The sequence below is a fragment of the Anabrus simplex genome, chromosome 13 (genome assembly GCF_040414725.1).
Source record: "Anabrus simplex isolate iqAnaSimp1 chromosome 13, ASM4041472v1, whole genome shotgun sequence".
Taxonomy (NCBI): domain Eukaryota; kingdom Metazoa; phylum Arthropoda; class Insecta; order Orthoptera; family Tettigoniidae; genus Anabrus; species Anabrus simplex.
This window is the reverse complement of record NC_090277.1, coordinates 105,430,159-105,443,820: the sequence shown is the minus strand read 5'-3', so window position 1 is coordinate 105,443,820 and position 13,662 is coordinate 105,430,159. Positions and strand designations below refer to the sequence as shown.

General features: G+C 41.9%; 1 protein-coding gene across 1 annotated transcript in view; it reads right to left on the bottom strand.

Annotated features, from left to right (window-relative positions):
• LOC136884739 (transcriptional regulator ATRX homolog) overlaps nucleotides 1-10,663 on the bottom strand; it is a 457,557-nt gene extending 446,894 nt beyond the window's left edge. Inside the window, exon 1 of the mRNA XM_068230075.1 lies at nucleotides 10,519-10,663. Within this exon, the coding sequence (XP_068086176.1) occupies nucleotides 10,519-10,663 (145 nt within the window). The remainder of the gene's footprint in view (nucleotides 1-10,518) is intronic.
• Between the last annotated feature and the right edge of the window lie 2,999 nt (nucleotides 10,664-13,662).

The window sequence follows — 13,662 nt, the reverse complement described above, 5'->3', positions numbered from 1 at the left end:
AAGTCTGATCAGTGGGTTCCCTAACCAACAGTATATGAAGATTATAATGGGTATCTAAAAACTTTTCCTCTTCTTCTTCTTCTTCTTCTTCTATAAACGGTATATAAAAATGAAACTTCCAAGTCCAATCTTCATTCTATAGGGGATGAGAAGGGTGAAAAGAAAAAACACAAGAAAATAGGGGAACGTATGTAAACCGCATGAAAAGTCTGATCAATGGGTTGCCTAACTAACAGTATGTGAAGATTATGATGCGTTTCTTAAAACATTTCTTCCTCTTCTTCTTCTTCTTTTATAAACGGTATATAAAAATGAAAAGTCCAAGTTCAGTCTTCATTGGATAGGGGGTGAGAAGGAGGAAACAGAAAAATGTAGAAAATGACAGAGATTACGGGTGAATGTGAGAGTATGTTTCAGCATAGCTCTCAACTAAACATGATAGTCATATGACTCACTGTTTGGGAAAGAAAACTGTAGGGTAAGACACCCCTACGGGAGGGGGTGGAAAGGGGGTGAAATATTAAAATAATAGAAAATGACCAATATTAAAAGTGAAAAAGATGCATATTAATACATAATATATTTTTGTTTTGCATTTAATTAAACGGTTTAGAAATATCTAACGCGGTTGAATTAATAAACGCCGGCGAAGCAGCGGGCATATGCTATTTTATTACAAAAGTTAATTTGCACAAATTATTATTATTATTATTATTATTATTCTTTTCCTGCCGCTTTTCCCACACCTGTGGGGTCGCGGGTGCGAACTGGGTCGCACATGTGGATTTGGCCCTGTTTTACGGCCGGATGCCCTTCCTGACGCCAACCCTCTATGGAGGGATGTAAGCACTATTGCGTGTTTCTGTGGTGGTTGGTAGTGTAGTATGTTGTCTGTATATGATGAGGAGAGTGTTGGGACGGACATATACACCCAGTCCCCGAGCCAGAAGAATTAATCAGAAGCGATTAAAATCCCCGACCCGGCCGGGAATCGAACCCGGGACCCTCGGAACCGAAGGCCAGTACGCTGACCATTCAGCCAACGAGTCGGACTATTATTATTATTATTATTATTATTATTATTATTATTATTATTTTGCTAGTGGCTTTACGTCGCACCGACACAGATAGGTCTTATGGCGACGATGGAATAGGAAAGGCCTAAGAGTTGGAAGGGAGCGGCCGTGGCCTTAATTAAGGTACAGCCCTAGCATTTGCCTGATGTGAAAATGGGAAACCACGGAAAACCATCCTCAGGGCTGCCGACAGTGGGATTCGAACTCACTATACCCCGGATGCAAGCTCACATCCGCGCGCCCCTAACCGCACGGCCAACTCGCCCGGTACAAATTATTTTATAAAAGATCTTTGACAAATTTCTTTGACATTATAATACTTGCCTTAGAGATTCGTAACGAGCAGGAGGGATCTAGCAGCCATTAGGGACCAGCTCTGTACTGTTTTTTTTTTTAGCTACTTGTTTATCGTCACACTAACACATCGAAGGTTTTGAGCGACGGAGGGATGGGAGAGAGCTAGGCGTGGGAAGGAAGCAATTGTGGCCTTAAATGAGGTACAGTCCCAGCATTTGCCTGGCGTGAAAATTGAAAACCACGGAAAGCCATCTTCAGAGCTGACGATAGTGGGGTTCGAACCCGCTATCTCCCGAATGTAAGCCGATAGGTACGTGAGACAAACCGCACAGGCATTTGCTAGGTTCGCGTAGATACGAGGGTGGGTGGTTCGGGATGAAATACAATTGCAAATATATTAAAACTGTGTGACCGAGCTCGATAGCTGCAGTCGCTTAAGTGCGGCCAGTATCCAGTATTCGGGAAATAGTAGGTTCGAACCCCACTGTCGGCAGCCCTGAAGATGGTTTCCCGTGGTTTCCCATTTTCACAGCAAGCAAATGCTGGGCCTGTACCTTAATTAAGGCCACGGCCGCTTCCTTCCCAGTCCTAGTCCTTTCCTGTCCCATCGTCGCCATAAGACCTATCTGTGTCCGTGCGACGTAAAGCCCCTAGCAAAAAAATAAACTAAAAAGTGTGTGATGGAGAGGTTAGATCAAACGGTTGAATATTTAGGATTAGTTGTGCTATTGAGTAAAATTATATAATAAGAACTTTCTAATTTAAACATCTTCCGCGTTAGTTTCTTAGTTAACCTACTTTTAGTTTAGGACTGCCCGGCCCAAAATAAGGTCTAGCTGCGATGTTGATGTCAAGGAAAGGAAGCGTGCGTGGCCATAATTAAAGCACTTGTGTGAAAATAGGAAACCACGGACAACCATCTTTAGGGCCGCGGACAGTGCAGTTCGAATCCACTATCTCCCGAATGCAAACTGATGGAAATTAAATAACGTTAATATTGTCCGCCTGTGTGGTGTAGTGATTAGTGTGATTAGCTGCAGCCCCCAGAGGCCCAGGTTCGATTTCCACCTCAGCCACCCTCGAAGTGGTTGTCCGTGGTTTCCCACTTTTTCTCCAGGCAAATGCCGGGACGGCACCTACGGTAACACGCCCGCTTCCTTCGCTCTTCCTCACCTATCCCTTCCAATCTTCCTATCCGCCACAAGGCCCCTGTTCACCATAGCAGATGAGGCCGCCTGGGCAAGGTACAGGTCCTCCATCCCACTTGTATCCGCGACCAAATGTCTCGCGCTCCATGAGACTGACCTTCAGTGGAACGATAAACTGATTACATAAATAAATAAATAAATAAATAAATAAATAAATAAATAAATAAATAAATAAATAAATAAATAAATAAATAAATAAATAAATAAATAAATAAATAAATAAATAAATAATAACAACTTCAATATTCGTAATGTGCGAAATTCAGTAATGAAGGGAACTTGTTTGTTTATATTAAAATCATTATTTCGTTGTTATATTTAAGGGTATTTCAGCTCCATATCTGGCACTAGGGTATTTCCAGAGTTGATTGGTGCCCATCACGTGGGGAGGCTGGTCAGCGAGTGTCAGTGACTCAGGTTCCCCTGGGAACTTAGGCTGAATCACGAGTGAGGGGGAGAATGTTCCATTTTGTATCTCATTTGTTCTCATTACTAGCTGCTCTCTGACACCGGTCGTCCATTTCCAAACAAGCCTCCGCTAATAAGACATTCACCCTCCTCGCCAACACACCGCCAACTAATTTTTGCGAGAATACTCAAGGGGCGTAATAATGTCCATTACATTCAGCGATTAGTAATTCTCAGTGATATGATCTTCGAACGATATTTACAGCCATAAATTTCAGGGCACTCACGACAACATGTCTGTCTGTCCCCTTAATTAAGGTACAACAACGACGGAAAGCCATCTTCACGCCTGCCGACCAAACGAAGTATTTTGCCTCTCGTATGGACCTCATCTGAAGGATTGTTAGTAGTTTTGCTAAGTTAGTAATGGGCTTACCGAGGTGTACAGCAAATGTAGGGGCGGAATTAATGTGTGGGGAGGATTTGGAATCAGAGGGTGTGAAAAGAATAGTTAGATACTGGATGAATTTAAAAAGACAGGAAGGTGGGAGGGTATTACGGGCAGCGTATGCACAGCAATGTAAGAGCATGTATAAGGGTGGATGGTTAGAAAAAATAAAGGGATATTTGGAGAGGAGAGGATTAGGACACCTGTGGGGGGAGGTTTGGTCGAAGACAGAAGTGAGAGGGATGAATATACTGGAAAGGAGAATTAGAGATATCCATAGGCAGAAATTATTGGGGGAAAGCAGACTAAGAAATTCGCTGACTGTTTTGACGAAAATAGAGGAGATAGCAGGGTTGAATATTAGATACGTCGATAGGTCAAAACGATTTGGGATGATGTGGTGGCTTTTAGGTTTGCAAAGGAATACAGGCTGGATACAGGGGAGAGATAAGACAAGGTGTGTACTTTGTGGAGATGTGAATGATGATTTTCACTTGCTAAGAGACTGTGAGGTAACGAGGGGGTTAAGACATGGATTATTGAGTGCCGAGCATCGGGAAATATTGGGGAGAGGGGATGAGAACGCAATACTGAGATGGATTATTAAACAATGGGAAAAGGAGGTGAATTGAACAGGTATTTTTGTGCGACAAAAAAGGCCTGCGAGAGTAAAATGAAGGAGACTGAGTTAGAGGGTGGGCAGGGGAATAGGGGGGTGGAATAGTTATGTGTATAAGGGAAGGAGATAGCATGTTAAAATTCTAATGGATTAGGGAATATAGGGACCGAGTACTTAGTTATGTGGAGTTGGGTAATAGGACAGGATTGCATGGTCTGTTTGTTTTAAAGTTAGCTGGAATGCAAGTGCTGAAATGCTGAGTGTTGTTGTTTGATTTATTGATTAGGTGTAGGTCAGTAACAATAATGTGACGCAAGTACAGAGCACAATAAGGACACTGGATGAACACTGAGTGAGTGACTGCTACAGCTAATGACTGCTCATTATTCTTATTATTATTATCCTTATTATTATTATTATTATTATTATTATTATTATTATTATTATTATTATTATTATTTATTATTCATTTTATTATTATTATTTATTATTCATTTTATCATCATCATTATTATTATTATTATTATTATTATTATTATTATTATTATTATTATTATTGCATGTGAACATGTATAGGGGCGAAGTCGCCTGTTATGTTCAATAAATGTATGTATGTATGTATGTATGTATGTATGTATGTATGGACCTCATCTCTGGACTTTGATCTTTGCCCAGTGCTCCTTCATTCTTTGTCGGTGTTGCTCTTTCCTTCCCCCCCGTTCACGTCTTTCCCGTCTTCAACTTTCGCCTTTCTTGAAAACCCTGGTGGTCTTTTAGTTTCCTCCTGAGTGAGTTGCGTTGATCTTCATACAAGGTGACGCACAAATTGTTGACACATTTGAAAGGCAAATATAAAATGCAACTTATGTACTATGTTGTTCAAATTTCGCACACAATTTCCCTTTTTTCATGGAAATAACTGTAGAGGTGACACTGCTGCTTTGTCTCCGAATGCCTGAATTCCAGTGAGCTTTCTGCCATGACCAACCACGGTCGACTCTCCATTCAGCAGCCCGCCAAAACAGTTATCATTTATTGCGAATCGAAAAGTGTTACGGCGACACAAATACAATTTCAGACAAGGTGGGTACCAGCAAGGAACACCATCCTTCGCTTATAGAGAAACTTTGAAGAACTAGGCAGAGTAAAGGAAGAAAAGCGACCACGTGCACCAGCAGTTCGCTGCCCTGAGGGTCGCCATGCAGTGCAGCCACAACAAGTCAGCACGGGGAGCTTCAAGAGAGTGTGGAATATCGCGCCATTCAGTTCAAAGAATGTTACACGGTGACCTTCAATTGTAACGTACAAAATGACTGTACTACACAAGCTAACAGATCTTCACAGATAGAAGAGATTGCAGTACGCATTATGGACTCAAGATAAAGATGACGTACTGTTTAAACACTTGGCTCCCTGATGAAGCCCATTTTCATCTCAACGGGGCAGTTAATAAACAAAATGTGCGAATTTAGGCTACAGAAAAACCAGACAAGACCCCAAAGCCGAATGGAAATGCGTGTTCAGATTGTGCAGCTCTGCAGTGAAATTCACGAAGATCTGTACCGCAAAATCGTCAGAAACATGCGTACTCGTCTCGAAGAGGTTGTCGGCAGCAGTGGAGGCCTCAATGAACGTGTGATGGAGTAAAATGTATTTCCAGGGTCCAAGCTATCTGTGTCTAAAATTTCATTAGTGTTCTGTGAAAAATTAAGTTGTTATTCTAAAAGTAAATGTGTCAACTATTCGTGCGCCACCCTGTAATACGTGATCCCCATCTCCTGTTCCTTTGCACCTCCTTGAACCAAGATGGCTGGATCTTCTTATTTTTAAAATAGGTAAAGATCTGCTTCAATAATCGTACTGGTTTCATTCTTAGCAAGTGGCCATGAAATGCAATTCTCCTCCGTATACAGTTCATGGTCGTGCCGATGTCTATATTCATGTTCGTCTTTAATTTGAATATACCCCTGATAACCTTCCTCACAACACATGCAAAGTGTCCACCACTTACTGTAGCGATACAAATCAGTTAGCCGTGACGAACGACATTTTGTACGTATTTTCGATAATAATTTTGTTAATGGAAAATGGAAACCTACAACCTGTTTTCCAGTCATTGACTAGGTCAGGGATAGAATGAATGAAGCATATATAGGCTGGTAGTACGATGGGGTCGCTACTCCCAAAGTGATATATTAATGACTGATAGATGCTATGAAATGAGAATGGAGAGTGTTGCTGGAATGAAACATGACAGGGAAAACCGTAGTACCCGGAGAAAATCCTGTCCCGCCTCCGCTTTGTCCAGCACAAATCTCACATGGAGTGACCGGAATTTGAACCACGGTATCCAGCGGTGAGAGGCCGACGCGCTGCCGTCTGAGCCAAGGAGGCTAATAATTTTGTTAATAATAAAATAAAATGAGGAAAATAATAAAATGAAATGAAATGGCGTATGGCTTTTAGTGCCGGGAGTGTCCGAGGACAAGTTCGGCTCGCCAGATGCAGGTCTTGTGGTGTGACTCCCGTAGACGACCTGCGCGTCGCGAAGAGGATGAAATGATTATAAAGACGACACACACACACACACACCCAGCTCCCATGCCAGCGAAATTAACCAACTGTGGTTAAAATTCCCGACCCTGCCGGGAATCGAACCCGAGGTCCCTGTGACCAAAGGCCAGCACGCTAACCATTTAGCCATGGAGCCGGACAAGAAAATAATCATCTGATAAAGCAACAGGGCTTGCACAAATGGTTTTTAATAATTCCTGTAATTCTTAGATTCCCCCGGCTAAAATTGAATAAAAATGTAATGTTTTCTCCACAAAGTGGAGGGGGGGGGTCGGCGACTGCCCCCCTCGCCCTCCTTAATCGCCGCTACTGCTTCCAACAACCAGTTAATCATGACTTTTTTTAATTGATTAATAGTTAATAGATTTTTAGTAAATGTATTATTGTCTACAGTTCTGACCAAACTATTTCAAGCGTCTTCTACGTACGGTCAGTAAACCTATCTGTTGCTGTGTACAGGTCTGTAGTTCTTCTTTTAATCCATATGCTATTTATATGTGTGGGACCATATATTTTGCGAAGGATTTTTCGTTTCTGCTTTCCAATTTCATCAATTTTGGAGTGGCCTCCTAGAGATGTAGTTTCTGAGGCATATAATGCTTCCGGCAAAACAACTGTCCTGTAATAACGAGATTTCGAATTACGCCACATCACGCAGAGACTTGGACATTGCGAAAGGAAGATGAGAGAAGATTGGAGGCACTAGAGATGTGGGTATGGAGGAGAACAGAACAAGTGAAATGGGAAGACCGGGTAAGGAATGAGGAAGTATTACGAAGAGTTGGAGAAGAACGAGTATGTTGCAAATCATTTGAAGGAGAACAATGAACTGGATCGGACATTGTTTGAGGAGGGACTGTTTACTGAAAGAAGGAATGATGAAAGGCAAACAAGGTTGATGAAGAAAATATATCAAATGTTGAACAATATCAAAGGAAGTAAATAATCGGATATGAAAAACTTGGCGCAGGACAGGCAAAAGTGGATGAGATTCATCCCATGACAAGACCTGTCATAAGACAAAATACCTGGATGATGACTCTTATTGTAGTGATTCTATGTTACTCTTTACGCTTTCTCGAATTTGGTGGCTCTTTTAAACTGGCTTTACTGTCCGGTCCAGAAGAATGTTTGACTTCTCGGAGATATTTGAATGAAGACACATATGAAATTATCCCATATTTCGTCTGGAGAGGGGATCTCCTGATATTTTGTTGTATACGACATTGTTATTAACCCAAAATGCATTAAGGAAACGTACTTTTTGACTAACATTCCGACCCACAAAGGGTTCAATGACCGGCCAACACATGTCTGTCACGTTAAAACCTCTTTTCACTTCCACTCCTCGTGTTGATCTCCAAGAAGTTAATGTCTGACTTTATTCAGTCACAATTTACCCATCTTAGGCAACAATGGGGGTATTAGTGCGAAATTATCACGAAGTAGCTGGTCTATTCACGGCTCTTTTTAGCGCAGTCACGGTGAATAAGTCTGCTTTAACGGTGACAAAAGACGAGCATCTTGGTATTTTTTACCGCATGGGAATGAATTAACCACCTTACAAAAGGCTTGTCTCAAATTACTTTCGGCACAATAACTGTTGGAAATCTGGCGTTCTATTCTCTATCTCCCGTTCCATTTGTTCATATACGGAGTCGAGCTTTCTCATCCAATTATTTCATTACGTTTTGAGTGGCTCAGACGGTTGAGGCGCCGGCCTTGTGACTTCAGCTTGGCAGATTCGATCCTGGCTCAGTCCTGTGGTACGTGAAGGTGCTCAAATATATCGACTCTGATGGCAGTGGAATGCCTCCTCCAAGATATTCACGAAACAACCAGAGAAAAGCAAGGCAAAATGTTCGTAATATTTATTGACTACTCCAAGGCTTTTGATACAGTAGATAGACAGAAACTTGTTAGAAAACTAGAGGAAATCATCGGTCGTACCTGGCTCACTAGATTAGTTGCCAACATACTTGCGGAGAACTATATCCAAATAAGCGACAATCTCTGCACATCAAGATGGATTCGGCAGACAAATGGGGTATTACAGGGGGACCCACTAAGCCCTCTGCTGTTTAACATCTTCACACAGGATGCAATAAAAGAAATTAAGAAGCAAACACGAAAGGTTAACGCGTACATATATGCGGACGACATGGCTATTGCGTCTGAGAGTAAAGAGGAACTACAAGTTGCCATGGACTTAATTTTGAAATGGGCAGAAGATAATAAAATGGACCTTAATGCAAACAAAACAGAATTGGTTGTTTTTAGGAGGGGAGGAAAATTATCTAGAGGCGATTACATCCTGTGTAAAGGACAAAAATTACGAATTAGTAACCAGTACAAATATCTAGGGATCACAATACAGGTAACAGGAACAACATTCACAATACACCTAAAGGAGAGAATCATCGCAGCTATACGAAGCATTAGTGATATTAAACATCTTCCACAGCTATCTTTGGAGACAGCCATGGCTCTGTTTAATACGAAAGTTGTTCCAACAGCCATATATGGTCTAGAGCTAATATGGGAACACCTCTCAAAAAGACAACTGCAAGAGCTGGAAAGTTTGAAGGCTAGATTCTTGAAGAGAGTTTTATGCGTTTCTAAATATACATTATCAAGGCTAGTATACGTTCTGGCAAAGGAGACGTACTTCATTGAAGACATAAGACTTAGATTGTTACTCTCAGCGACAAGGAGTTACAGAGAGCTGCTACAAGAACTGCAAGCAAAGAGGGCTATGATATGGGACGAGTTTTACTCAACTGATGCGATGTTAAACAGGGACTGGACACGTGGTGGATATGACCTGAGGCATACAGTGACCAGGTTTGCCGTACACGGGTTCCACCATAAGGTGTGCAGAACCATGGAATTTCACAAGTCAGGACCGGGTTGCGTATGTGTCTTCTGTGACCAACGATGCGGCATATACCATGCTATCGAATGTGTCCATAGAAAAGGAAGCTTGACACAACTGTGTAAATAACTGATCATGTTTTGCAAGCATTGACTGCATATTATCACTATTAGTGATATACATCTAAGTGTATTTAAGTGTATATATCATGACCATTTGGTTGCAATACTATTATTATTAAATATGTCAGCATCGTGTCGATGGATTTACTGGTACGTAAAAGAACTCCTGCGGGACACAATTCCGGCACCTTGACGTCTACGAAAACCGTCAGAAGCAGGTGGTCGAACCGACTTGTACATAAAATAACTTTTACATTCGAAAGTACGGTGTTGCTATGGTAACTGTCTCACCATGTTAACAGCTGAGATTCAGACTGGCGACTGATGCTTGCCAGGTCGAACACGTACACGCTCCCTGCAAGGTCAAGAACTATGAGCGCGCCTCCCGTACAGCTGCTTAGGTCTCGGAGAGTAAAATACATCGCTGGACGGTCTGGGTTTATAAGAGGGGCCCTGTATACGGTGTTGCCAATTTATATTTTCAAGATCCGCTAAATACTACTTAAAATCCGCTAAAATTCCGCCAAGAAATCCGATATCAAATAATGAGGATAAAATGAGCAATAATAATAATAATAATAATAATAATAATAATAATAATAATAATAATAATAATAATAATAATAATAATAAAAGTAAAGCCGGGCTGAGGGCTCAGACGGTTAAGGCGCTGGCCTTCTAACCCCAACTTGGCAGGTTCGATCCTGGCTCAGTCCGGTGGTATTTGAAGGTGCTCAAATACGACAGCCTCGTGTGGGTAGATTTACTGGCACGTAAAAGAACTGCGAGACTAAATTCCGGCACCTCGTCGTCTCCGAAGACCGTTAAAGTAGTTAGTGGGACGTAAAGCAAATAACATTATTATTAATAAAAGTAAATGTCTGCACTCACCTGATCTGTGAGTTTCACTGTGATTAACCCCCTGCCAGCGAGCTAAAACTTGTGAGCGTTTCAGTGCCGGGTGCAAACTAGGTGAATCCCCTATTTCAAGGGCCACACTTAAAACAGGCCAATTTATTAAACGGTCTTCTTTCATAGCATAAATATAAATGCTACTCTCTCACAGTTTCATTATCTGTCGTCATTCGTCAACTAAGAGATAAGTACCCTTTCCCCAGGCATTGGAAGTTTATGATACCATGATCTCATAACATCAAATCCAAATAACATGTTTTCCTCATGTGACTGCTAGCTCCTGACAAGAAATACGGAATAGCTCGGAGACAGACTAGAGTATAAATTAAAAAAAGAACGTAAAATGTTTAAAACACTAAATTCCGCTATAATAAATCTAGGGTTCCGCCAAATATTCCGTTGTCCGCTAAATGATATATTTTTCCGCCGAAAGTCTTCTAATTCCGCCAAATTTAGCGGAAAATCGGTTAAGTTGGCAACAATGCCTGTATATCCCCACCCGCCGGTCCACTACATCCCTCAAATCCTGGCACATTTTATTAACTGCAAATGTTTTGTTCCCCACCACCACCACCACCACTTCCAATTCACATTCCCCCCCTACTGCTGTTGAGGTGAACGAGGAATGATGCATGAATCGAATTAGTGAGCGGAAAACGATCTGGCGGAATTTGACCAGAAGAAGAGATAAAATGATAGGAGATATCCTAAGACACCCAGTAATTGTTCACTTAGATTTTTGAGGAAAGTATAGGCGATAAGAACGGTAGGGCTTCACCAAGGTGTGAATATGACTAACAGTACATGCAGGATGTAGCGGTTACATAGAAACGAAAAAATTAGCATAAGATAGGGTGGCATGGAGCGCTGTATCAGACCAGTCTATGGACTGATGACCGGTAAGGTAAAGTAAGGGCGTAATCTGCCCGAAGGCAGGTCCGGACATCCGCAGAGATGTGCCTGAGCCGGAGTTTATGTACGGTAGAGTGGCCAGTTCCTTTCCGCTCCTCCATTCCCTTACCCCCCCACCAACAGCGCGTGGCAACCCATCCAAATCTTGACCACGCCCAATGTTGCTTAACTTCGGAGATCTCATGGGATACCGAAACAACAATAATTTTGAATACCACAAATAATTTCTAAGCTAACTGTATTTTGGACGTTTACCTTATTTTTATTTTACACTTTTGCTTTAAGTCGCACCGAAACAGATAGGTCATAATGGCGACGATGGGATAGGAGTGGGAAGGAAGCGACCGTGACCTTAACTAAGGTACAGCCCCAGCATTTGCCTAGTGTGAAAATGGGAAACCACGGAAAACCATCTTCAGAGCTGCCGATAGTGGGGTTCGAACCCACTATCTCCCGAATACTGGATACTGGCCGCACTTAAGCGACTGCAGCTATCGAGCTCGGTACCCATTTACCTTTAACATAGACTTAATTTCCTCGACAATGGGTAAACTGGAAGAAAAATGTTAAGACTCTCTCAGTGTTTAATGTCTCAATTGACAGATAAAAGAACAAAAAGAGATTGAACAATCGGAAACGTAGTTTAAATGAAATAGCACTTCAAAATAAGGCAAAATGTGTGCAAAATATGCGATGTCACACGCATACTCTGTTATACGATGGCACTGTGTTGACTCACGCGCTGAGTTGGAGGTTAGCTGTTAGCTGTAAATACATCGTGGTCAGTTGTATAGAATAACAAACACATTTAATAATGGAAGTCGGCAGAACAAAAGTAAATTTGCGGAAGTGGAGTATCTCAAGCGATTCATCACTTTGTGATTGCGGAGAGCAGCAGACGATCCAATATCAATGTCAGTGTGTTGTATGTCCTTCCTTCAACGTGCACTATGAAAGGCTTGATTGCAGCCTCCAGCCCAACGATATTGACGTCGTCCAATATTGGGCTAGAATCATCTAGCTCTCCAACTCTTGCTGTATCTGTGATTGTTTGAATAATAGACCTGTATATTTGTATAGCAGAAATGTAGATATCATGTTTTTTTTAAATATCTATATGCAAAGTTGGTACTTCTGACACGAATAAAGAAGAAAGATTCAATCAAATTTATTATCCACATAATGTTTGTCTTCTTTCTTTCTTTCTTTCTTTCTTTCTTTCTTTCTTTCTTTCTTTCTTTCTTTCTTAATCCGTTTCCCCTCCAGGGTTGGTGTTCCCCTCGGACTCAGCGAGGGATCGCACCTCTACTGCCTCAAGGGCAGTGTCCTGGAGCGTGATACTTTGCGTCGCGGATAAAAATGGTGTGTAGGACCAGTACCTCGCCAGGCTGCCTCACCTCTTAAGCTCAACAGGGACCTTGTGGAGGGGAGAATGGAAAGATGGGAACGGATAAACAAGGAAGAGGGAAGGAAGCGGCGGTGGCCTTAAGTTATGCACCATCCCGGCATTTACATGAAGAAGTGAGAAACCATGGAAAACCACTCTGAGGATGCCTGAGGTGGGAATCGAACCCCCTCTATTCAGTTGACCTCCCGAGGCTGAGAGGACCGCGTTCCAGCCCTCGTACTTTTCAAATTTTGAGGCAGACCTGGGATTCGAACCCGGATCTCCGGGGGTGGCAGTTAATCACACTAACCATTACACATTTACATATTTTTCTTTTATTTCTAATAAATAAATCTACGAAAGCTGCGGCCGTCAGTCTACCGCCAATTATATTTTTCTTGTACTTTTTCTGTCACTGACTGTACCACGCCAGTAAATCCCTCCGCCCACTTCCAAAAATTGCAGCATTAAAATTTCAAATGTAATTTTTTTAATGTTACGTTCTCACTGTTAGAATGCTACCACTGACAGTGAAGAGGAGATACAACGAGGCTGACAATGGAGGTGTTTGCAGCTAGTTTTGACAAGAGAGATACCACCAACTTCTTTTGTGTCTGATCGAGTGGTCGGTTATCGGCAAATGTGAAACCGCCAACTTCAGAGGGGTATTGTACATCACATCACATCACATCGATCAGCTGGTATTCAGGTCACTACACATAACACACGGTCGTAGTAACAGGGATCGATACCGCATGCACATGGGGTAGATTAAAGGGCAAGGCCAGCCCTGTACCAAGATGCATTCTTAACACGAAACA